The 25,443-nt window shown below is 36.9% G+C and overlaps 1 protein-coding gene across 5 annotated transcripts in view; it reads right to left on the reverse strand.

Moving 5' to 3' along the window:
- The window catches only part of Tenm1 (teneurin transmembrane protein 1), an 811,210-nt gene that overhangs the window by 552,281 nt on the left and 233,486 nt on the right, over window positions 1-25,443 (reverse strand). For all 5 annotated transcript variants that reach the window (XM_021153953.2, XM_029473265.1, XM_029473263.1 and 2 more), the window contains one exon: window positions 24,003-24,282. In XM_021153953.2, coding sequence (XP_021009612.1) covers window positions 24,003-24,219 — 217 coding nt within the window. In that variant the 5' untranslated portion in view covers window positions 24,220-24,282. The remainder of the gene's footprint in view (window positions 1-24,002; window positions 24,283-25,443) is intronic.

The following is a 25,443-nucleotide window of genomic DNA, read 5'->3' on the forward strand; positions in this document are numbered from 1 at the left end:
GGCCCTCATATTAGCTGGTGTATTCTGCCTGGTTGGTGGTCCAGTGTTTGAGAGATCTCAGGAGTCCAGGTTAATTGGACTGCTTGTCCTCATACAGGGTCACACTCCTCAGCTTCTTCCAGTTTTTCCCTAATTCAACCACAGAGGTCTGTCCATCGATTGGGTGCAAATATGTGCATCTTGACTCTTTCAGCTGCCTGTTGGGTCTTCCAGAGTATGGTCATGCTAGGTCCCTTTTTGTGAGCACACTATAGCATCAGTAATAATGTTAGGCCTTGGAGCCTCAGTGGATATATTCTTATTGCACATAGTTGATACTGGTATGAAACAAGTCCTCTGTGGGAGTAAGAGTATGTATGGTAAGAGAAGACTGAGTCCTCAGGTGCTCCTACACTGGTAAGATGTGAGAAAACTAACAAAGGGAAGTGGAAATGGATAATTGCTCCTATATGAAGACACAAAGTAAATATGAAACTCGGACCAAGTGAAGGAACAGAAAATGCTGCATATTCCTGTGTATTATATTCATAATAATTGTGAAATAAAATCAACTTAAATATAGATACAGAAAATATGCATATAGACAGCAAAATGTTACTTAGCTGCAAAGAAAAATGAAATGATGAAATTTTCATGTAAATGGGAATAACTGGAAAAGATTACACTGTATGAGGTAACCTAGACCCAGAATGACAAATGCCACATATTTTCTTTGATATGTGAATACTAAATTTTAATTGTTAGGTGTGTGTTTAATTGGGTATACCTGTGGAAGACAGGAAATTAGAAAGTAGTCATTTAGGATACCCTAGAGGAAGTGGATCACAGAATGTAGTTAAGATGAAAGTAGAGAGGATAGATAATGGTACTCCTTCAAAAGTCCATATTAGCCCAAAAGTTCAGAATACCCCTGATACAATTCACAGATCGTATGAAGCTTTACAAGAAGGAAGGCCCAAGGGTGGGTACTTCAATCCCACTTAGAAGGGGGAACAAAATAATCACAGGAGGCAGAAAAATGGAGGGACTTGAGTGGGAGAGGGGAGGGAGAGAAGAAAGGGGGCAGGATTAGGTATAGGGGGAGACAGCAGAAAAGCCCAGAGGGCCAGGAGAATGAATGGAAATATGCAGCTGTGTAGGGTGCAGGAGAAGTGGGAAAGTCTAGAAAGACCTAGAGAGCTGGGATGTGAGAGCCTTCCAGGACCCAATGTGGGATAACTTTAGCTGAAATGTCCAACAGTTGGGAGAAAGAACCTGAACAGACCACCTCCAGTAGATAGACAGGCACCCAGTTGAGACATGGGTCACCCACTCATCTTCAATTTTTTTGACTCAGAATTGTTCCTGTCTAAAGGAAATGCAGGGACAAAAATGGAGCCTAGCTTGACTGTCCTCTGAGAGACTCTCCCAGCAGCTGACTGAGAAAGATGCAGATACTTACAGTCATCCATTGGACTGAGGTTAGGGATCCCTATGGAAGAGTTAGGGGAAGAATTGAAGGAGCTGAAGGGGATGGCAACCCTATAGGAAGAAAAACATTATCAACTAACCCAGACCCCTCAGAGCTCCCAGAGACTAAGCCACCAACTAAAAAGCATACATGGCTGGTCTGTGTTCCTGGCACATATATAACAGAGTACTGTCTTGTCTGGAGAGAAATGGGACTAATTCTGTAGAGACTTGATGATTCAGGGAAGGGGGGATGCTGGTGGGGAAGGGTGGGGAAGTGTTCTCTCAGAAGCAAATGGGGAAGGGGAATGGGATGAAGAACTCGGGGATGGGGAGCCAGGAAGTGGGTCGACATTCGGAAGGCAAACAAAATAATTTTTTAAAAGAATGTTCTATGTAGGACAAGGAAGAGGGGGCAGAGAAAATTTGGATATAGGAGTGAGGGTTAACCATAAAAAGGGGTATATGAGAAAGCAAATTCAAATTTATTATTTTATAACTCAATTAAAATATCATTTATAGGTCCATTTGTACATTAACCAGTACATGCCAAGAATACATTCTACATACATGGTATATTGATTTGATGCAAAATAATATAAACACATGCTCTTGAACTTGCTTGAATCCCAAAATGTGAAAGACCCTGTTGCTGAAGACAACACAGATATTGAATACAGGATGGGAATTGAGCTGGCACTCTAGGACTAACTCTCTCATAGAATCTGAAAGGCTATGCAAGATGCCAAGGGAGAAAAGCAATAAATATTCCTAGGGAGATATGATGTCTGTGTGCAACAACAAACATCATCATGGCAAAATAACCTCAAGGGTAATATAGTGGCATTGAGATCTGGGAGTTACTAACAGCTGTCTAATTGCACTTAAAGTTCCACTCAATATAAGGGAATTGATGGCTATTACTGTAAACTAAGCCAACAACCTGTGGCTGGGGAGGTCATGGAGCCTTGAGGGAAACTTATTAGTACAATTTTCATTTGTATCTGCAGTTTAAATACCTATTTTTATGCCCAGGAAAATGTAGTTGTCACCGTAATCAAAACAACGTATTTTTTTTTTCTTTTTGAGCAGACATAGACCATTGCAGAAAGTCACAACTGGTCAAAATACAAATATCAACTGACCACAGTGTACCCAGTCTCAGCTGATACACATGCAGATCAACTTTTACGCCCATGAAATCTCAACAATATGGTTACTTAAGTCAGACCTGTACAATGACTATACTAGGGACATTTCAACATGGACCAGACTCATAGATGAAGATGTAAAAGCAATTTCATAGAGGTTGAAAGAATCACTATGGGCTATCCTGATGGGTAGTTCGCCCTAAGCACATGTACACAGAAACACAGAAGTAACACTAAATGAACTGAGTAGGTGGTATATGTCTTGTGTGTGTGTGTGTGTGTGTGTGTGTGTGTGTGTGTAACACTAACTACAGAAGGGGTTATAAAATTTAGAGGGATATGGAGGCACAGATGAAACATGGTAGGAGAAAAATGGAAATGAAGTACAGTATGCTTATATGAAATTCTCAAAAACAACCACTCTGGAAATCAATCTGGAGGTTCCTCAAAATATTGGAAATAGATCTACCTAAAGAACCAGCTATGTCACTCTTGGAAATATACCCAAAAGATGCCCACCATGCCAGAAGGGCACGTGTTTTACTATGTTCATGGTGTCCTTGTTTGTGATACCCAAGCTGGAAGCAATCCAGATGTCCCACGACAGAAGAATGGATACAGAAAATGTTGTTCATTTACACAATGGAATACTCTTCAGTTATTAAGAACAAGGACATCCTGAGCTCTGCAGGCAAATGAATGTGTAGAACTAGAAAATATCATCCTGAGTGAGGTAACTCAGATCCAAAAGGACATGCATGCTATGTACTCACTAATAAGTGGATATTACCCCCCACTCCAAAAAAAGTGTCAAACACCCAAGATACAGTCCATAGAACTCACAAAGGTCAACAAGCTTAAGTTCCCAAGTGAGGATGCTTCAGTTCCATTTGGGAGGGAGAACAAAACAACCACAAAGGGGAAGAGGGAACTGGCAGGGAAAGGGATGGGAGTCTGAGAGGGGAACATGATCTGGTATTGAATGGGGGAAATGGACTGAAATCCCTGAGGGCCAGAAGAAAGAAAGTAAACTGTCAACCTCAGGAGATAGGAGGTTAGAAGGACCTTCCAGAATGTACCAGAGCTCTGGGAGGTGAGAGACTCCCAGAACTCAAAGGGAGGGAGCTTACAGAGTCCACCTCCAGCAGGAAGACAGGACATCAAGTGAAGGATGGGGTTGCCATCCCACAGTTACATCTTTGACCCATAATTGTTCCTGTCTGACAGAATTTCAGGGATAGAAATGGAGAGAAGCCTGAGGAAAAGAAGGTCCAGCAACAGGCCCAAAGTGGGATTCAGCTCAAAGGGAGATTCTAAGGCCTGGCACTATTACTGAGACTATAGAGCACCCACAAAAAGGGACCTATCATAACTGCCCTCTGAAAGAACCAACAAGCAGCTGAAAGAGTCAGATGCATATATTTGCACCCAACCAATGGACAGAAGCTGCAGATCCCTGTTGTTGAATTAGGGAAGGCTGAAAGAAGATGAGGAGAAGGGCGATACTGTAGGAGGACCAGCAGTCTCAATTAATCTGGACCCTGAGATCTCTCAAACACTGGACCACCAACCAGGCAGCATACACCATCTGATATGAGGCCCCCAACACATCTACAGCAGAGGACTGCTGGGTATGGGTTTAGTCAGAGAAGATACACCTAACCCTCAAGAGACTGGAGGCCCCAAGGAGTATAGAGGTCAGGTTGGGTGTGGGGTGGGGCCATCCTCATGGAGACAGGGGGTCTGGGAGAAGGTATGGGATGTGAAACAGTGGGAGAGTGGACTGGGAGGGTAATAAAATCTGGAGTTTAAAATAAATAAACAAATAAGTAAGTAAATAAATAAATAAAAGCAAAAAAGTTGAACTGGCAATCTAAATGGATTAGAAATAAGAAATTGTAAAAAACGGAAAGACATGAGACACTAACTGTAAATAATAAACAAAAAAATTATATGCAAATGGTAGGTATTTTTGGTGCACCCTGTCATATGTAAGCATATCACTCAATGATATTGTCTCTGAACCTCTAAAGAAAGAAAATCATGACATTTAGTTTTCAGAGCACATGTTAAAGTCTTAATTGTGCCACAAATTAGGTTTGTCATATTGTGAAAGATAACCTTCTTCAAGGTTCAACTTCATGACCTGTCAAATGAGGAGCAATAGTGTGCCTGAGTCAGGGCTATATAAAATGTTCTATTAGGACATCCTCAATGTGTTACATGTGATTGATTTGTATTCACCCAACCGGGAATGATGAGGATGTATTTATTAAAAGATAGTTGTTTACAAGGTCCTACTTGGCTGTCTGAGTCTAGAATTCTGTTCCTGTTACAGCTATTAAAAAAACAAAACAAAACAAAACAAAACAAACCTTGGGACATTGCTAGAGACTGATTCTTTTTTGTTTCCTTTTGTCTCAGATACTCAGAAGTCACCTATGAAGTTAATCCTCTTATGTGGATTAAGTCAATGACAATATTGATTTGGGCATTTCATGACCCACCAATTCTAGTTATCATAACCTTCGAAGGAAGAGAAGATATGCCCTGGAAGATTAGAAACTCTCATTCTTACTCTGAATAGACTTGTGAAATAATCCACTGGAAGTATAGTTAGGAATACCATCGGGGATCATATGCTAAAATATTCTGCATGTATTAAAGCTACATCAAAAGAGTGTGCTGTTGTGAACCAATGGGGAAAAACGGGTGTTTATATTACTTTGATCAGTTCTTTGTCCCTGAAAATATCAACTGACCCATCTAAACATGAACTATATATATATATATATATATATATATATATATATATATATTCTGATTACATTTACCTCTTCATGCACTTCTCTAAACTCATCCTTGAGTTAGTCTACAAGCAGTGCTTTAGCCAGTGATGAAATGCACATTGTTTTATAATAAACTGGAAACAGTTTGGAAATGCTATCCATTCTAGAAATATTAAAAAGCCATAGATGATTATGGCTATAAGGTTAATAAGTATGTGGTTGCATGGCATACACCCTATGGGGATGTGGAAGTATGCATACTATTTTAATTGAGGTATATTAATTTTAACACAAAGGTAGATTTCAGTGCTGTAGCAGAAATTTAAGTTCCAAAGGAATTTTAGTTCCCAAGAAAAGTTAGTTCCTAAGGAATGATTGTTAGAGATACTGTGGTCTCAACGGATCACACCTGAAGAAGGTTGGAGAGTAAGAGGAACCAAGGGAGAAAATTGTAACAGAAGGGCTATATAAGACATTACTCAATTCAATTCAATTTCAATTCCAATTAAATTCAATTTATTCAAGAAATCTTACTAAGTGTTGAATCTGTGGTGACACTGTGCTAAGCTAACAAGGAAAAGAGCAATTTCCACGCAAATTCCTGCTAGTTCAATATTCCTTATATTATACAACACTGAATAATTCACCACGAAATACAGGAAAGCCAAAGTTTTAACTTTCTGATCCAAATTACCAAATATTTTTAAAAATTTCCAACTTGGGTATTATCGACCGATATTAAAGTGTCTAGTTACTCCATAATGTTTGCTTGTTATATTCCATGTCCTTTAAGGGCATGGCAAGGGAAAAGAACTTGAAATGCTTGTTACCTCTGGAAGCCTGGAAAACATTCTAGAAAATGGAAGACAATTTTTTCCTTCTGTGTAAGTTATGTGGATATGCAAAATATGTGTATATGAGTGCAGGTATGCATGGACCATAAGATGTATATGGAATTTAGAGGACAATTTTGTAAAATTGTTCACCAGGCTTGCCTGGTAAGTATGCTTATGCAATGAGTCATCTGTCAATACAAAGAAATCTGGCTGCCTCAAAATCAAACAATGTCCTCACCTGAAGCTCCTCAAAGTAGTAATGGTCAAATTGAACTTGGGCAGAAATTGTATAAGTAAATAAAATTGTTCTGATATGGTAGGGAGTGAAAACAGAATATATGTTATGACAAAAGATTGGTGAGGCCATTGAACTAGAATCAAATTCTACATATCTTTTTAAGGGAGCAGACATAGTAAGTTTTACAGAGATCCTTGACCTTACCATCATTAACTTTTAGGTGGTTTGAACATTGGTTCTGAACATGCATGATAAAATTATTTATCCAGGCTGGAGAGAGGGCTCAGAGGTTAAGAGCTCTTACTGTGCTCTTCCAGAGGTCCTGAGTTCAATTCCCAGCAACTACATGGTGGCTCACAACCATCTGTAATGAGATCTGATGCCCTCTTCTGATGTGTCTGAGGACAGCTACAGTGTTCTCATATATATTAAATAAATATTTAAAAAATATTTATCCATGATTCTTTTTTATAGCTTTTGTGTTTTTAATATTTATTTTAGCAAAGGCTCAATTGATTTTTTGCATACGATTATGATAAAAGTGTTTAGTTTGTTGAAGTACTTTTCTAATGGTCTTCTTACCATTTCTAAATGCCATTAATTCCTGGATCAAATTGAATCCAGAGTCTTTGTGATTGCCTTCTAATGCTCTTATCAAAGTACACTTATAACAAGGTAGCTTCCCCGGGCGTGGTAGTGCACGCCTTTAATCCCAGCACTCGGGAGGCAGAGGCAGGCAGATTTCTGAGTTCGAGGCCACCCTGGTCTACAAAGTGAGTTCCAGGACAGCCAGGACTATAGAGAGAAGCCCTGTCTCAAAAAACCAAAAAAAAAAAAAAAAAAAAAAAAACCAAACCAAACAAAACCAATCAAAACAAGATAGCTTCAAAATTTATATTCAAAATCAAATAGCAACTGCACAACTCCTAAACACATGGAACAAGAGATGTACTTATACATAAAAGATAATCATGTTATTATGTAATATATCTGTAATCCACAGGACCCCAAATATCAGAGAGGGTCATTTATTTGTGATATTTTCCTTCTATTTACCTCAGCAGCTAGAATGAATAAGACTAAAACAGAATAGAAAGCTACTTGTGAGCTTTCAGGCTATGTGTACTGACTTGATTTTTTAATACTATTTAGAGTTTCAGTCTTGTAAAACAGAAGACTAAAACAACTTTCATACAGAGAAATTTAGTCTGAAATTAATTTCATGTCCAGATATATCTTCATATGCTAAAGGCATGAGAGAAATAGGACACATAGAATGGCTTTATCAGTGAGATTTAAACTAAATCTTATTGTGAATTTATGAATATACATTTTGGGAATACAATTACTACATTTATATGAGAGCAGACCGTGTAATAAGATAATCAAATATTCTTCTTAGGCCATGTAGAGAAAATACTCAATGTGCTGCCATCCTTTTATGAAGAGTGAAAGCAAAAGTGATGATACCTCAGTCTTTTCTTTTGAAATTCTGTAAATAGCTTTAAAATTTAATAAATCCATTTTTTCCAATAAATATATACTGAATGTGTATTATGTATCAAATATTGTTCCAGTCTCTAATATAAGTTTTAAAAGCATGATAGGAGGAATGTAGCACCACCCATGTGCTTGTATTTTTTTAAAGAAAATTGATCAAATATGTGCTACCATCCATTGGAGTCATGTGCTGGCTCTGCCAATCCCATGTGAGGCTTGGAAAGAATACACAGACTGGGTATCTTGGCTGTCTGTTACATTCACAATGCTCCAGGAAGCAGATTTATTGCCTTCTTTCCAAAAGGTGGTGTGAAGGAAACCATAGAGAAACAGACTTTGCCAGCCACTAGTGTTTGGCAAGCAGAGCTGGAGCTTAGAGAACTTTAGATGGAAATCTACAACACTAATAGGAGGCATTAGTATTCCTGTCTGAATTTTACATGCTGTTCTATAAAGGGTCTGTTTTGTTTTGTCTTTTATTATGATATACAAGTATGTCTTGCTTAAGAAAATACAATCAATAGAATAAATTAGAGTGTAATTGTATTATAAATTGATTACCCTTGTTGCTTCATACATCCATACACAATTAGTGAATATTTGATAGAAATACATGTATCCATACATATAAAATGTACAACACAGTTATGAACTTCTTGTGGCCATTCTCTTAATCAAAGTCACAGATTGTAATTTTCCAATTAGTGAAGGTGATTTTAGATCATATTTATTGATTATCTGAGACACCATAGCATTTAGCTTGGTTAGATGTCAATGTGATAATTTTTTAAGTGTTCATGAGACATTGAACTTGAGCCATTCATGAGAAGACATAATTGGACTCTAGTAGTGAATCTTTGTAAATGTCTCAGCTGCAGCTTAGAAAGCGAGTCTTAAGGCTCGAGTGTATCCTTATTAATTTTTTTTTGTCTTTGAGCTCATTTCTAACTGCCTTTTATTCCATTACATAAAAGACACAAAGAATCATCTGCTCAAACAGACTCAAGAGTAATAGAATTAAATATTTCATGTGGTACAGGAAGGAATGGTGCCAAAATAGCACTGCATATGCTTGAGCTTATACTGACAGGACAGCAGAAGCCTCAGATTTTGTTATAAAGGCTTCCAATGAGAATATTTCCAATGTTTCAGGGGACCCAAGATTTATCTTCTGTCACCTCTTTCCCATGCAGAATTATAATGAGAATGAAAAATGCTAAAAATAAATAGAAATTATTTGTATTCGTGCCAGTTCTGCCTCACAGATGACCAAAAAAAAAAAAAAAAAAAAAAAAAAAAGGCTAAGAACAGTTTTCACACAGGGTGATTTCCTGACAGGACATGTTACAATACTTCATACTTATCCTACCACAGATATCTAAAACAATTTTCGACTGTTTGAATGAATATCAGGCTAGATTTCAAAATGCCAACTCTGAAGCCTCCTCAAACCTTTATAAATAAAAAAGAAGCAGCATGAAATAGGGGTGTAATTTCAATACACATCATGAACTAAAACTCATGGCACCATGGAGGTCCCTGTTATCTATAGAACCAAATCCTTGCCTTGATGCTTGGCTTTTTAGGTTTGGTAATGGCTTCCTTCTATATCCCACTAACTTTTACTTTTTATCTTCTGCAGTGTCTCTCTGTTTCAACCATACTACCTATTCTGTTTTTCATTCAAATTATTCGTCTTACCTTGGTCTCTGGGTCTTTGTCCAAAATACATCATGAACAGGCCCCAAAGGGGGTGCGAAGGTGGAAACAAATATTTTCCCCTCAATCTTCACAGTCTGAGACAAACATGCATTTTGTTCCTTCCCTGTAGCTAAAGCAATTCAGCAGAAACCAAATTACATGCCCCAAAAGAGAGTAGTTTTGCTGCCCAGGGGACAGTCATTTATGTGACACTTAGCCAGGGAACCTGTTTTTATCTTCTCAAATTATGTGTATCCTTAAAGGAAATACACAATTCCCCTGAACAAAATTATTTAAGAAGCAAACACCAGCATTATCTCCCATATTGGTGTGTAGGTTTTCATCTAGATTAAATAAGAAACATTAAAAGTTAGGAAACAGCATTGAGCAAAGTTGGCTGATGGTTAGAGAATGCAATATAAGAGTTATCTTTAGGCTGAGAGTAAAGACCAAGCCAAAATTAAGAAACTGACATGATTCTTCTTTGCTTTGATTTTCAAAGTTATATTGGCAACTGTAAAATATATCTACAACAAGCTATATGCTTTTGTTGTTTTCTAAAGTGAATTAAATTCTTTATATACAGAAGTATTTCAGTCAAACTCAACCCAATTAAATAACCTATGCCATTTGCTGCTAAATTGACATCTAGAAGGTCATGAGTCGTACTCCTACATAAATCTTATAAAGGAAAATGAGCGTGTTACAGAGATAATGTCCTTCAAAACGCTGTCTGAAGGTATAATATTTAGGTTGTAGCATTACAAACATACGGCATTTATTTTCTACTTACATATTCTTTTTTGAAACTAAGTTTTAAATATACTTGTACAATATGTTAAAATCTGTATCCATCAATATAAATATGTATAAATAGTTATGGAAGGAGATACTAGTTTGTTTTTTAAAACAATTTATCTACCCATCTTTATTTTAGATTTGGCACTGGTGGAAAACTTTCCAGTTGAGGATAACAGTAGCATATCAGGATGTCATAATATCAGTGGAAGGTGAGAGCTTCAGAGACAGACTTCCTTGTTGGTAGCTTTGTAGCTCTGCAGACTTGTATCTTCTATAACTAAAGTTTGGGAGACCATAGATAAAGAAAGTCTTCAAGGGCTTCCTGAATCCTATAGAATTTTAGGCAAATATTGTGTCTGTATGCATGATTTTCCGAATAGTCTCAGGGATTTAATGAGATTCTGAAGGCATTTTTAATACCCCAACATCCACCACACTGAAGAAATATGACTCCAGGCTTTGAGAAACAATGAAAGATCTTACAAAAATAATGTTATTATCAAATCTGTATTCTCAAAAGGCCATTGGTAACAACAAGGAAGAGAAGTTGGGTTCCCCAGTACTTAGAATAAAATTTAACACGCAAAATATATAGTTTATAATCTCTTAAATCAGTTTCACAGAAAGGCACTCCAAAAAATAATTATGGGATTTCCAATCTTGCTTTGGCACTATATTCTCATTGCAAAACATGTTTTTAAAATGAAAAACTCTGCTTGAACCTTTTATCACAGTGTGGACATATTGTCTTATAGATGAATCTAGAAGTATAAAAAAATGTATATGATGGTCAGTGAGCCTTGTTGTGTGCCTCAGCTCTGATAGGTTCATAATCTGTGTGACTATAAAAATAGGTTCTATCGATAAAAATTAAATCTTAGATATTTGTAAAACTAACCCTCAACATTTATAAAACTCAACCTTCTATTGAAATTAAAAAAGCCTCTCCACTACATATGAAGCTGGAGCCATGAGTCTCCCACCATGTGTACTCTTTGGTTGGTGATTTAGTCCCTGAGAGCTCTGGGGGTACTGGTTAGTTCATATTGTTATTTCTCTTATGGGGCTGCAGACCTCTTCAGCTACTTGGTTACTTTCTCTAGCTCCTTCATTGGGGACCCTGTGCTCTGTCCAATGGATGACTGTGAGCATCCACTTCTGTATTTGTCAGGCACTGGCAGAGCCTCTCAGGAGGCAGCTATATCAGTCTCCTGTCAGCAAATCTTGTTGGCATCTGCAATAGTGTCTGGGTTTGATGGTGCTTGGTCCAGTGAAGGTTCTATGTCCTAGTATAAGGGAATGCCAGGCCCAGGAAGCAGAAGTGGGTGGGTTGGGGAGCAGGAGGGGATAGGGTCTTTTCAGAAGGGAAATTAGGAAAGGGGATAACATTTGAAATGTAAATAAAGGAAATATCTAATAAAAAAAGAAATCAATAGAAATTCAAAATAAAAATAAAAGTCACTATGGCTATTTCCACACCATAGCACTGAAATCTAAACTATATACAAATCCACATAGCAGAGTGATCATTCTCATTTTCATACATTCATTTTTGATCAGCTCTCATTTAGGGTTTATATATGTATGCAGTTTGCTTAGTCTGAAAATCCTTTCCCTATTCCTGCAGTACTTGCTTACATTTACACATTCAGCAGATGACCTTGACTGTTTTTTATCCAATGAAATGGGAACACTAAAATATGACCTTCTTTAATGTTTGACATTCAAGTGTGGAACCTACTTTCTGTTACAGAAGATGCAAAGAATGTTCCCTTAGAGGATATTAATTTTTGTTAGGGATATGGTTCTTCAGAGGTTGCCCATCCTCAAGAAGATGGCCCTACACACATACACATAATAATATTGCTGAGTGGATTCAGCAAGAACAAAACAAAAGAAGTAATGTAATTGGGAGTCAAGAATGGGAAGAGGGAAGGGATAGAATTAGAACACAGGAGCTAGAGGGTGAATTTAACCAAAATTCATTGTATGCGTGTATAAATTTTTAAGAAGAGAAAAAATTAAAATTCCTTCTACCAGCATTCCTGTCATTTTTTCTTCTACAGTATTTATAACAGACATTCAGTTTCATTTATTTTCCTACTCTTTCTGATATAGGACTTCTCTAAGATCATTGAATATGTTTAGCAATGGATCCGAATCTCAAATGTTATTGGAACCCCCATATCACTGAGGAGACTCTTTTCAAATACCTAGGTTCCACAGGAGTGTTTTTAATATCAAGTCAAATTGGAAACTCTCTAGTCTAAAGTTAGCCTTCATCTGCTCAATCACTCTTTGTCAATTTTTCATCCTACTTTGTTAATTCTGAAGTTTAAAAAAATTAGTCACCCTTTTTTTTGGGAAATCACATCAGTAAGTTTATGCAATGTTCGGTATTTATATTCTTCTTTGATATCTCAAGATCATTATTTTTCTGCTCATTATCTTATATGAATGTATCATCAAGCTATTATGCTAGGCTCTCATTCTGTATACATTTTCCTGCATTACTACAACTTCACAGGTAGTGTGTGTGTGTGTGTGTGTGTGTGTGTGTGTGTCTGAGCACCAGTAGAATGTTGGTGTAGTAATAGAAGTTGAGTCCACAAGTCACATTGGGTAGCACAGATAGCTTGACAATATAAAATATACACACATATACAAATACCTACAAACAAACAGTCATTGACACTCTCTTAAACTTCCTCTCTGAAACTTATGAAATTTATGCTACATGTTTCTCCCATAATCACTGGCATAATTCACCAAGTCAAATAAGTACACATTTCTAGCTTCTAAGTCCCCCTATAGTGTATACTTTACTTGTCTCCATTTCCAGATGAACTCTGATTGTTTGTTTTGTTTGTTTTTTGGTTGACTGCAAGGACTATCGGTTGCTCATCAGTTAACTTTTAGAATTTCAGAGGGTTTGCCAGAGTCATATCACAGTCTAGAAATATGTTTCTTTGTTTACAATTCTAGTTGATTGGCATATGATATATGGTAGAATGTTCGATATCATACAGCTGGTCTTGATAGGTAAAGATGTAGTGGTTGATTATGATTCTGCCCTGCCATGGAACAGGTAGAGGGAGCCATGGAACAATTGTCAAGGACATTCTGTTACAATTTTAGATGCTCCATTTGAAAAAAAGTGAATACATTTTCATAAGCAAGTTACCACCTAAAAGATGAGAGCCAATTGGAAATGTTCTTAAATAATTGGACTAATTCTCTTTTAGACTCTAAACTCTTTCACAGCATTCATTATAACTCTTTATGGTAGAAATTCTGGACAACTATAAGTATAACATGTTCACGGCAGAAAAATCATTATGTGTGATCAAATGCTGTTGAAAATCTCATTTTATAAGTCTTGTTACCATTATATTACTCCTGCCATCTGTGATCTCTTCCCTATAAATATGGATCCTGGGATTAAGAGTTCTTACAAAAATTTTGTAAGAACTGTAATCCATGTCATCTACATATACAAAAACTATAGTTCAAACTATGGAAAACTGCTTGAAATAAGAACAGAAAAAGTATGCTTTGCAATTTTGGGATTCTATCTACCCCCTTGAACATAATATGTCCCAACATGGCTTGAACAGCTTCTGCTGTGGTATGAAGTAGCTCATTAACCTGGGTCAAGGAATGGGAACATAACAGTCATTAGGGTACATTTATTCCAAGGAGAATGTCATCTACTTAGAACTATAGCCCTGGGGCATACTCAATACTAAATTAGTGTTCATATATAAGTGAATAAATTAAAGGCCAGCAGTAGATGATAGACTATTTGCTTTGTAATCACAATACATACAAATCGCAGTTTGAATGTTTTCCACCAGATAAAACTGTAATCCACAAAACAACCAAGCAACCAAGCAATGAACCATCATATTAGAAGAATAATAAACCATAAAAGAACAGGATCTAAAGAGAGAATTTCCTCTTTACTGTTTTGAGAGTGTTTGGTACTGTATGAGCTACAGCTGAATTTTGCCATACCTCCTTTTTGCCTGCACAGGCCATGTTCCTTCATGATTATTTTGAAATTAAATGGCTATACTCCAGACTAACCTTAGCCATGTTAAAGCCATAGAAAAATTAGCACATTTACTTTTCCATATTTTGATTCTTAGGTTTATTGGATACTCGAAGCTGCCTTTGGATGTGGGCATACTTGGGAACAATATCCAGCTATTCTACTTCCAGAAAAATCTATACCTCCTATTCAATCTACCACAAATCACACACTAAGCCTCCTTATATTCATCCTGTTAATAAAGAACAAATAATAGCATATGATTGTCTATCTTTTCATAGACTTTTGGAAGACTAAAACAACACAGCAACAACAAGAAACAACATTAGAATTCGGCAATCTACATGCACATGGACAGGAGAGTTGCTGAGGTGACAAAGCTGAAGTAAAGTATTTTTTCAGTATTTATCAAAAGTTAGTCCTCAACTAGAAACATACTAACAAGAACAACAACCCACTGATTTCTCAGACAGATAAAAACAAAGAAACCATTCATAATAAATTATACAGCATAGCACTTATCTTTTACTAATGCTACTCAGAGTTTAAAAAGGCTTTTAAATTTCTTGTCAACCACTGGCCATTGGAACATAAAGAAGCTGCCAAAATTGTAGACAGAAATGAAGGGAATCTAAACAGTTTTAGTTTGGCAGTATGTTCAGACTTGTGAAAGCAGTTGATCCTCATCATGGCCTCCTGGTGTAGGTGTGAATAGGTAGTATAGTAAATAAAGAATGGTGTTTATTTTCTTCATTGCAGATCTAAAACCAAATGACTTTCTGAGAATCCACAATCTATGCACTCTCTAAAACATATTATATGTGATAAATACATACAATTTTATCTGTCACTCTTAAAAATAAGTTGGGCTCAGCTTTACCTAGATTAATGCAAGTTACAAATACTGGCATGCAATTTTGACAGCTAATAATGTTTTCTCTGATTTACAGGTGGTGCTGAAATAAAATAATAATGTAGATTCTAGACTTTACAGAAAAGAAAATTGAACTTTTTTTTGCTTAATATAGGATAATGCATTTCTCTTCAAAGGGGGCAGATATTTCTCTACAGTGCCTCTATAGATCAGTAAGAAAGACAGTAGCATATAAGATCTCAAGTTTTCAGGCTTTTGGCTTTCTATACCTTTATATTTTAGCTTAGATAAATCAGTTCACTAAAGAATGGTGCTGGCTGACAATGTAAGTACATTTAAACTGTGTTTATGTCAGTTCACAGATGATAGATTCAGGATTTGTCCCTTGCCTTTCTAGTCTTACCTTATACACTTGCCCTGAATAATCTCATCTATCCCTGGGCATATTTTAGGAACTAATGTGATCAAGCCTGCTTTTATGTGGGGAGCAGGTGTGGCAGCAGTCCCAAGAAGGCGCCAGGGACTGCAGCTAAGTCTTATGACTTGCACCTGACTTCCTCATACATCTGAATATAAGCCACAAACATCGTGAGAGCTGCGCAGGTGTACCAGGTTACTGGCAAAGCCATTTTGGTGGAGATATGCTCCTGCTGCCCTGATTAGCTGAAGCTGCGTACCTGGTGAGGTGATGTGGCCTGCTGTGAGTGGATGGGAACTGATAGTATATAAGAGTGAGAGGCCCAGGGCTTGGGGTCTTTCACCTACACAATCAATGCTCTCCCAATAAACGTGTGCAGAAGGATCCTATTGTGGTGTCTTTCTTGCTGGCGAGTCAGGCGTCCCACACTTTTAACCTTGGCCTCAATCTATCTTGAACTCAAAAGATGCATCTTCTACAACCTTTTGGACGATCCATCTGCTGTCACACCAGCATGTTAAACCTAACATCCATTTCTTATCAAATTGATCAGCATCCTCACCATTTCCAAACCTTGAAACTGCAGACTGATTTCAACTCTGCTTTATTTTGTAAATACAACCAGCAGTAAATTACCCAAATCATTTCCCTTACATCACATAAATATTTCTTGAGTGTTTCTCTTCTCCTTTTTAGCTATGTTTTTTTCTCTTCATGCCATTCTTTGCTTTGTGGTAACTTTGCAACCTCATAGATTCCACACAGTCACCTATTCAGTTATTTTCAATTACACCTACTCTTGTGTTAAACCTTTACAATTCTCTTGTGGACTTTACATTACAAAACTTGAAATCTATGAGTCCATTGTCCAAAACTTCACTATTATTCACAGTGATATCTTAAGACCATGAGTGAATGCCTGGAACTTTCAATAATGCTGCATCATACTACAAACATATATAAATTTGTGTTCACACAGACCTATAATAGAGTTTGATTTGTAAGTAATAAGAGACCAACAACAATAACTACCACTAAACTGAAACAATAGTACAATAGAAGATATATCAATGGGGTTTCTTTGACTAAAAATTTCTCAGTGTGTTGTATCCATCCTTCTCATGATGCTCTGATTGATGAAGTGAAATGAAGTGAATGACACAGTAATAAATGCTAAATAAGGACTAGATGTGTGGTGTTCAGTCAGGAGGAGGATCATCTTCTTTGTGTGGTCTTGAGAAACTAAGGAATGATAAAGTCAAAGACTTGAGATCAGGCACTAGACAACATTCATGGTTTGGAATACTTTGTAGATAAAAGTTATTCTGTTTGGGTTTCCCTGTAGGACACTCTTAGAAGAATAGTTTAATTATAAATTATCATTTTGATTATTGAATTAAGAATGAATTTCATTGATATTTTTGTCTTTCTGAAAGTCAGAATTTATTAAATTACAATACATTTCAAAGGTTTAGCAGTTTAGACAATAGCAAACTCATTTTATCTTGCTTTTCTCTCTCTGTAGCCCTACTGAGGAAAATGCAGGTTCTTATACTTCAATCTTCTTCAGTTTGATTTCTCATTTTAATTTTTATTCTTTGAAAATTTCATATACACATACAATGTATCCTGATTATATTTACCTCCACTCTTTCCCTCCAAATCTTCATGGGGTATTCTTCCTTTAATTTTTGAATGGATCTTAAGGAATGCTAGTGTACTGGACATAGTCAATAACTTTCAACATTGTATTATGTCCAGATTAAGCTTACCATTCTAACTGATCCAAGGGTGGGAACAAAGCTCACTGGTTGTGGACATGCCTACCCCTGGTATAGGGTTCTAGCAGCATGAAATAAAGAATTCTTTTTAAAAAGCTGAACCAAGAAGACTAAGTACTAGGTTAGTATATATAGCCTTGATGGACTAATATTCTAGTCAAGAGACAAGGTAAAACTACAACCTTCAAATATTAATTTTTATAATGATCAGGTTTAAGAGGGCCAAGTTGCTGTTACATTGTTAATAGGGCTTTAACTATCAATCCTTCCTCTTCCAAATCGTGTTTTCACTTCTGGGATAAAACATTTATAAAAACATCAGAAACAAGGTGACTGCCACCCCTAATTTTTGACTATGTTGCCGCATCCTTGGAAGATTAATTTGGGTTTTGTTTTAGAGAGAAAGAGAGAGTGAGAGTTCTTTGCTATGCATTCTACACCTGGCTTTACTATGCCCTCTGTAGTATAATGATATAGTACTTGTTAATGTGTTCTACTGACTTTATGGTTTAGTGCTTCACCAGCTCTTTAATGAAGAGTTTCCATTGAGCATCTTTTTAGAGAGAGCTTAGTTTTGTTGTACACAAAGCCTGCTGAGGGTGAGTCTTCTTTCATTAGTCTCCTCCCATCTGCTGTACACACAGTGGTAATTCTTATCACCAGAAACAACCTGTCCAACATTTTTCTACTTTTCAGTCCAAGCCTACTCCTGAATCTGAATCCTCATTCCTAAATTTTTTTTTTTTTTATTTTTTGAGACAGGGTTTCTCTTTATAGCTCTGGCTGTCCTGGAGCTCACTTTGTAGACCAGGCTGGCCTCGAACTCAGAAATCTGCCTGCCTCTGCCTCCTGANAGACCAGGCTGGCCTCGAACTCAGAAATCTGCCTGCCTCTGCCTCCTGAGTGCTGGGATTAAAGGCATGTGCCATCACGCCTGGCTGTATTGCTTATTTTTTTGTTTGTTTTCTTCTATTGGATATTTTCTTTATTTACATTTTAAATGTTATCCTCTTTCCCAGGTTTCCCCTCCAGAAACCCCCATCCCTGCTCCCCTGCTTCTATGAGGGTATTCTACCACCTACTGACTCTGAACTCCCTGCCCTGGCATACCCCTACAATGGAGCATTGGGAATTAACAGAAACAAGGGCCTCTCCTCCCATTGATGCTCAACAATGCCATTCTCTGCAACATTATGTGGCTGGAGCCATAAGTCCCTCCATGTGTACTTTTTGGTTGGTAGTTTAGTCTCTGGGAGCTCTGAGGGTACTAGTTGGTTCTTATTGTTGTTCCTCCTATGGGGCTGCAAATCCCTTCAGCTCCTTGGGTCCTTCCTATAGCTCCTTCATTGGGTACCCCATGCTTAGTCCAATGATATTCTGCAAGCATTCACCTCTGTATTTGTCAGGCTTTGGCAGAGCTCTCAGGAGACAGCTATACTAGGCTCATGTCAGCAAGCACTTCTTGGCATCCACAATAGTGTTTGGATTTGATGCCTGTATATGGAATGGATACTCGGGGGGCAGGGGGCAGGCAGTTTCTGGATGGCCTTTCCTTCAGTCTTTGCTCCACATTTTGTCTCCATATTTGATCATGTGAGTATTTCGTTACCCCTTCTAAGAGGGACTGAAGCATTCACACTTTGGTCCTTTGGTCTTCCTTCTTCTTGAGCTTCATATGGTCTCTGAATTGTATCTTTTTGGATTCTGAGCTTTTGGGCTAATATCCACTTATCAGTGAGTACCATGTGTGTTATTTTGTGACACAGGATATTTTCTAGTTCCATCTATTTGCCTAAGAATGTCATGAAGTCACTGTTTTAATAGCTGAGTAGTACTCCACTGTATAAATGTACCATATTTTTTTAATCCATTACTCTGTTGAAGGACATCTGGATTATTTCCAGCTTCTGGCTATTATAAATAAGGCTGCTATGAACATAGTGGAGCATGTGTCCTTACTACATGTTGGAGCATCTTCTGGGTATATGCCCAGGAGTGGTATAGCTGCTGGGTACTCAGGTAGTACTATATCCAATTTTCTGAGAAACTGCCAGTCTGATTTCCAGAGTAGTTGTACCAGCTTGCAGTCCTGTCAGCAATGGAGGGGAGGAGTGTTCCTCTTAGATCCCCACCAGCATCTGCTGTGTCCTGAGTTTTTGATCTTAGCCATTCTGACTGATGTAAGGTGGAATCTCAGGGTTGTTTTGATTTGCATTTCCCTGATGACTAAGGATGTTGAACTTTTTCTTTTCTCTTCTTTTTTCTTTTCTTCTCTTTTCTTTTCTTTTTTCTTGCCTTGCCTTTTCTTTTCCATTATCTTTTTTATTGGATATTTTATTTATTTACATTTCAAATGTTATCCCCTTTCACAATTCCCCCCAGAAGCCCCCTGTCCCATCCTCTCTCCTCCTGCTTCTATGAGGGTGTACCCCCACCCATCAACCCAGTCTTGCCTCCCTGCCCTCACATTCCCTGACATGGGTCTCTCCATGTGTATTCCTTGGTTGGTGCTTTAGTCCCTTGGAGCTCTTCAGAGTCTGGTTGGTTGATATTGTTGTTCTTCCTATGGGGTTACAAATTCCTTCACTCCTTTACTCCTTTCTCTGACTCCTCCATCACAGATCCTGTCATCAGTTCAAAGGTTGGCTGCAAACATCTACCTCTGCATATGACAGTTTCTCTCAGAGCCTTTCAGGAGACAGCTATAACAGGCTCCTGTGAGCATGCAATTCTTGGCACCCACAATAGTGTCTGCATTTGAGAAATTCTTTGTTTAGCTCTGTACTCCATTTTTAATAGGGTTATTTGATTCTTTGGAGTTTAACTTATGGAGTTTGTTTTATGTATTGAATACTAGCCCTCTATCAGATGTAGGATTGGTAAAGTTATTTTCCCAATCTGTTGGTTGCCATTTTGTCCTATTGACAGTGTCCTTTGCCTTACAGAAGCTTTGCAATTTTATGAGGTCCCATTTGTCTATTTGGTGATCTTAAAGCATAAGCCATTGGTCTTCTGTTCAGGAAAATTTCCCCTGTGCCCATGGGCTCGAGGCTCTTCCCCATTTTGTTTTCTATAAGTTTCAGTGTATCTGGTTTTATGTGGAGGTCCTTGATCCACTTGGTCTTGAGCTTCGTATACAAGAAGATAAGAATGGATCAATTTGCATTCTTCTACATGCTGACTGCCAGTTGAACCAGCACCATTTGTTAATGTAAGTCTTCCTGTAGGTTCAATGCTTTCTGCTACAACATGTTCCAGGAGTCAGTATAAATATTTCTGTTCATATCTTTTACTCACAGGTTTGATACATTTTCTCTCTTTACCAAGCACTTATCATGCATCTTGACTTTAACTTAAATGATTTTTTGTGTAACTTCAAAACTGGAGTGAATTTCTTTTCCTTTCTCCTTAATTTCATAGATTTGTTTGTACTGTAATTCTAGTAACCTCAGCATATAATTTTTTCTTTCTTTTTAAATCAAAACCTCTCACTTTCTCATTTACAGGATTGTTTTCATTGATTGTTTAATGTAGTATTTATATTTGACAGCATTCTACTCTCAAGCTTTGGAGTGCTTACTAGGTAGATTACTTGAATACAAGCCCTATAATGCCATCTACTTCATCTATTAACTAGAGTTCTGTAATAAGTAAAGGGATGATATCATATATAATACAATCATATTGAACAAAGTGATGATTCTTACACGGGGTGGGACAGAGATGCTAGTTGGAAAACATCATTATGCTAGTCAGCATGATTTGTAACCAGAAACGTAAAAATGGTTTATTTCTGAATTTTGTGTGTGTGTGTGTGTGTGTGTGTGTGTGTGTGTGTGTATACCTTGGTTATGTAACTAAAATCTATTGGAAAGTCATGCCATGCTTGCGGAGGCTATTTCAAGAGCACTTATCACAAAATTGTACTGATTACTTTGTTTAGCAATTTTATCTACCACCTATGAGTTTCCAAGAGGCATTAAATTTTCACCTCCAACATTGGACTCAAGGTATGGTTAACATTAAATGCTAAACAAAAGCTAGTTGCTTAAAATACTCAATTGAAAGGAAGTAGGCATGACATTAGAAAAGATAAACTGCACTCATCATATATTTCTTTTGGTCACCTTGCACAGAAACAAAATGTGAGGCTGACTTTCTCAGTTCAGATTTAGTGTAACATTATTCATATTTTTAAAGCCTTAATCACTCTATGAGCCTATTCCACAACACACAACTTATAATTATGAATTTGTCTTCTGTAAAGACAAATTTACTGAGAAATATTTTAATGAATCCATACACTTTTTAAAGAGAAATAGAGACTCCAAATATTAAGAAAAAAAATGTTGCCAAAAGGGAGGTGGTTTTAGTTTGCACAAATGTAAGATATGTTCAACTAAAGACATGACAGATTAAAGTGAATTCTTGAAAAGATGGGTACAAAACCTTTCCAGTTATATTGAAATGTAAATGATCATAGAGTTGATATTATAAATGTGAATGGATATTTACATGTTAGTATATATTGAACTATTGACTAAATTTAGACTTTTGTAAATGTAGAACTGTAATAATAGTTTATAATGTAATAAGTTTAATTTGTAATAATGCATCTGACGTAGTAATATTTAACAAACAACTTCTAATAGATATACTATTACATATACTATCAAATAGGGAAGTCATAGAACATATATGTACATTTTACAGAAAAACAGAGAGCAGGGAAGAAACCATGATCCTCATCCTCATTAGGTATAGATTATGGAAAGAAGATCTACAGCAAAAGTGAGTCATGTAAATTAAATATACTTATGCTTTATGGAAGAAGAGATCAATCATCTTCACAAAGCAAAAGTTTGGTGATAGAGTCACAGTGAGAGTTGAGAGTAAAGGATGCTTTTAAGTTAATATGTGAATAATAGTTGAACAGAGATAAAGAGAGACAGTGAGGATGGGCATTCCCAGAGTCCAAGAGTTTGTATCTGGAGATATAGCTGGGTGGTAGAGTGTTTATTCCATATACATAAGACACCCAGCTCTATCTTTTGCATCTATTCTACCTCCCCCCGATATTTTTCTTTTTGCTCTCAGGAAGTAGGCAACAGCACAGTAAAAGGGTAAAGGGGAATGAAAGGAAATACAAGCAGATTAATTAGATTTCCTTTTTTATAAAATCTCAGTGAGATACACTAAGAGTACATTTCAGATATAGAGTTCAACTTTGCTGGATGAAGCAATGTGTTACACAGAGAAATTTTGGTGGCTCACTGAAAGAGGGCCAGCATGAAGGAGCCAGTGTCTAACAATGTAAACAGGCTTATAATTGAGGGTGTTAGAATGATTCCCTTCCTTTTAGTTATACAGAATTTAGAGTAACTGATATAGTATCAATTTGGAAATGTCCATCAGATAATTGAATGTTTAAAACTGTAATTTATGTGTGAGGTTAAAGCTGAATTAAAATGTAATTTGGAAATTTCCCCAAACAAGTGTGACCAATGAATTCATTTGAACAAAAGACTTTGGAGGAATCATTCAGGCATCAGAAATCTCCAGTGGGCCTTTTAAAACTGTAAATTGATAGACAAGTTCTAAACCCAGGTTTTCTAAGATGGGTTGTGAGAGTTTGAATTTTTAGTGAATTCTCAGTTAATGCTGATACTACTGAGTCAGGGGTATACAATCTGAAGATCACTGTCCCAGATGAATAATATTGTGTTAAAATGTCACTATGACTTATCCCTAACAAATAATCTATGATAATGTCAATATATTTTTCTATTTCATTACCTGAAAAAATAGAAATTGTACTTCTATCTCCCTAAATTTGTTAGAAACCATTATGCCTTCCATAAATGAGAGACTTCAGTAGCCAAAAAATAGATTACAAATACATCTGTGTGTTTCTTTAAGAAACTGTCAACAGTCTTCATTACCTTGTAAGCTATGCTGTAAAGCCTTTCCACATTCTTTACACAGACATCCTAACCCCCTTTTGGGTAGTCTCTACTAGCCTGTGTCACGTTTTCGCAGCTGAGTATTTCTTTGAGACTTCTGTCCCATATGGGCCATGGCTTAAAAAGCACTTAGCTGTTTACTTTACGTCTTACTATAAATTATTTAATCCTTTAATCTGTAAATGGCTATTTGTAGGATTAGACAAATTCTGAAAGCTCAGATAAGAGGATTGTTGCATCCAAATTCATGCATAATCCGTAAAAAGCACATGGAACCTACAACCTCAGCTGGGTGCACATGTGGAACAGATTAACTGAGCATATGTAAGCAGTAGGAATTATTAACCAGTTAGCACTGGCAAATTTGTTTTTGATACATAGGTTTATGTATATAAATATTCATTAATGAAAAGTAATATTAGTTATAGAAATTGAATAAAAACCTACCTTGAGTAGATTTCTCCACATCTTTCCTCTTTCTACTCTGGCTATTGTAATTCCTCCTCAGCTCTTGGTTATACTCATGCAGAGTTTCCCTGGAGTTGAATGACTGTCTTGGTTTTCTCCCATCTTCACTCTCATCAGAAGAACTGGTATAAGCTAGATCCATTTCATGCTTGACTTTGGACAGAGGCTGATAAGGTTTGCAGTCTGTTTGCTCCATCTCTGATTAAGCAAGCTGAGTTTCATGAAAAAAGGATAAGGAAGTTCTTTAATGAAAACAGTCCTGGAAGAGAGTGAAAAACATGAGCCTTTTTAGATTTGTCCTTTTGCAAGGAAACACATCTGGCAGATTCACAATTGGCCTGCTAATACTATCAAAGGAGTGAAGCAAAAGACAAAGTGGATGACATGAAGCTAGCCAGAGGCAATAATAACACTGTACTCTACATGCATATATTCTCAAGCATTTAGGATGAAGCTAGAGGTTGTAGCATCAGAAAAAGCTCAAATTAAAAGAAGGATAGCTTACAAAAGTATTTGCATTGGAATGCATACAAAGGGCACTATTTCTTTGGTATGAGAGTGTGTTTTTAATGTTAAAGACTGTGGTTAGATTAGAAAACATTATGGGATTTGGAAGTGGCCAGGAGTATAAATATTAACCTAGCATAGCCAGCTCACACTTGAAATGAATCTAGTAAGAAAAATACATTCACAAAGAATCGTTCCTTGCCTCTGGTTTAATATTACATTTAAGACTGGGACTCTGAGGATGCGAAGGGCTCTGAATGTGAAGAGACAGCTACCAAAGCTCATGAAATAAAGTGTGCTGGAGGGGACTGGACTTCTTGTATTTATCTTGTGGCTTTTGAGTCTCCGGCCTGCAGAACATTTTTAATGACTTAGGTGGTGGTAAATTTTTGTTTGTCATAGTACTGAGAGGATGTAAACAACATCTCTAGTGACTATACTGGTATAGGAACAGTAGGATCTAAATTGGGTTTGTAAGCAGCAATATAGAGCTTCATGATAAATCACTGAATCTCCCCTTTCCCCCCAATGCTGAGCTAGGAGCTGCTGAAGCTCTTAGGGCTAGTAAAGACATTAGCTGCCCTATTTATCACAGACTGTTTGAGAACAAGTGCCATTTAAGATGTCAAAGTCTTCTGGAACATTAAAAGTCTTGTTTTTGTTGTTGTTGTTTTCAAGCTAATTTCTTTACATTTATCTTTCCATCATTTTTGTGCTGCAATAAGTCTGCAACCTGTTTCTTTTCTATAATGCTTAAATATATAGTTTGAAATCAAGTATTGATTCCTTCATTTTTTTTTTTCAGCACTTTACCCAGTTTGTTTATTTGTAGTTTCAGACAGGGTTTCACTTTGTATTTCAATATGGCCTGCAACTCACTAGGTTGACTTCATTTGTACTGACTCTGTGTCCT

The sequence above is a fragment of the Mus caroli genome, chromosome X, assembly GCF_900094665.2.
Source record: "Mus caroli chromosome X, CAROLI_EIJ_v1.1, whole genome shotgun sequence".
Taxonomy (NCBI): domain Eukaryota; kingdom Metazoa; phylum Chordata; class Mammalia; order Rodentia; family Muridae; genus Mus; species Mus caroli.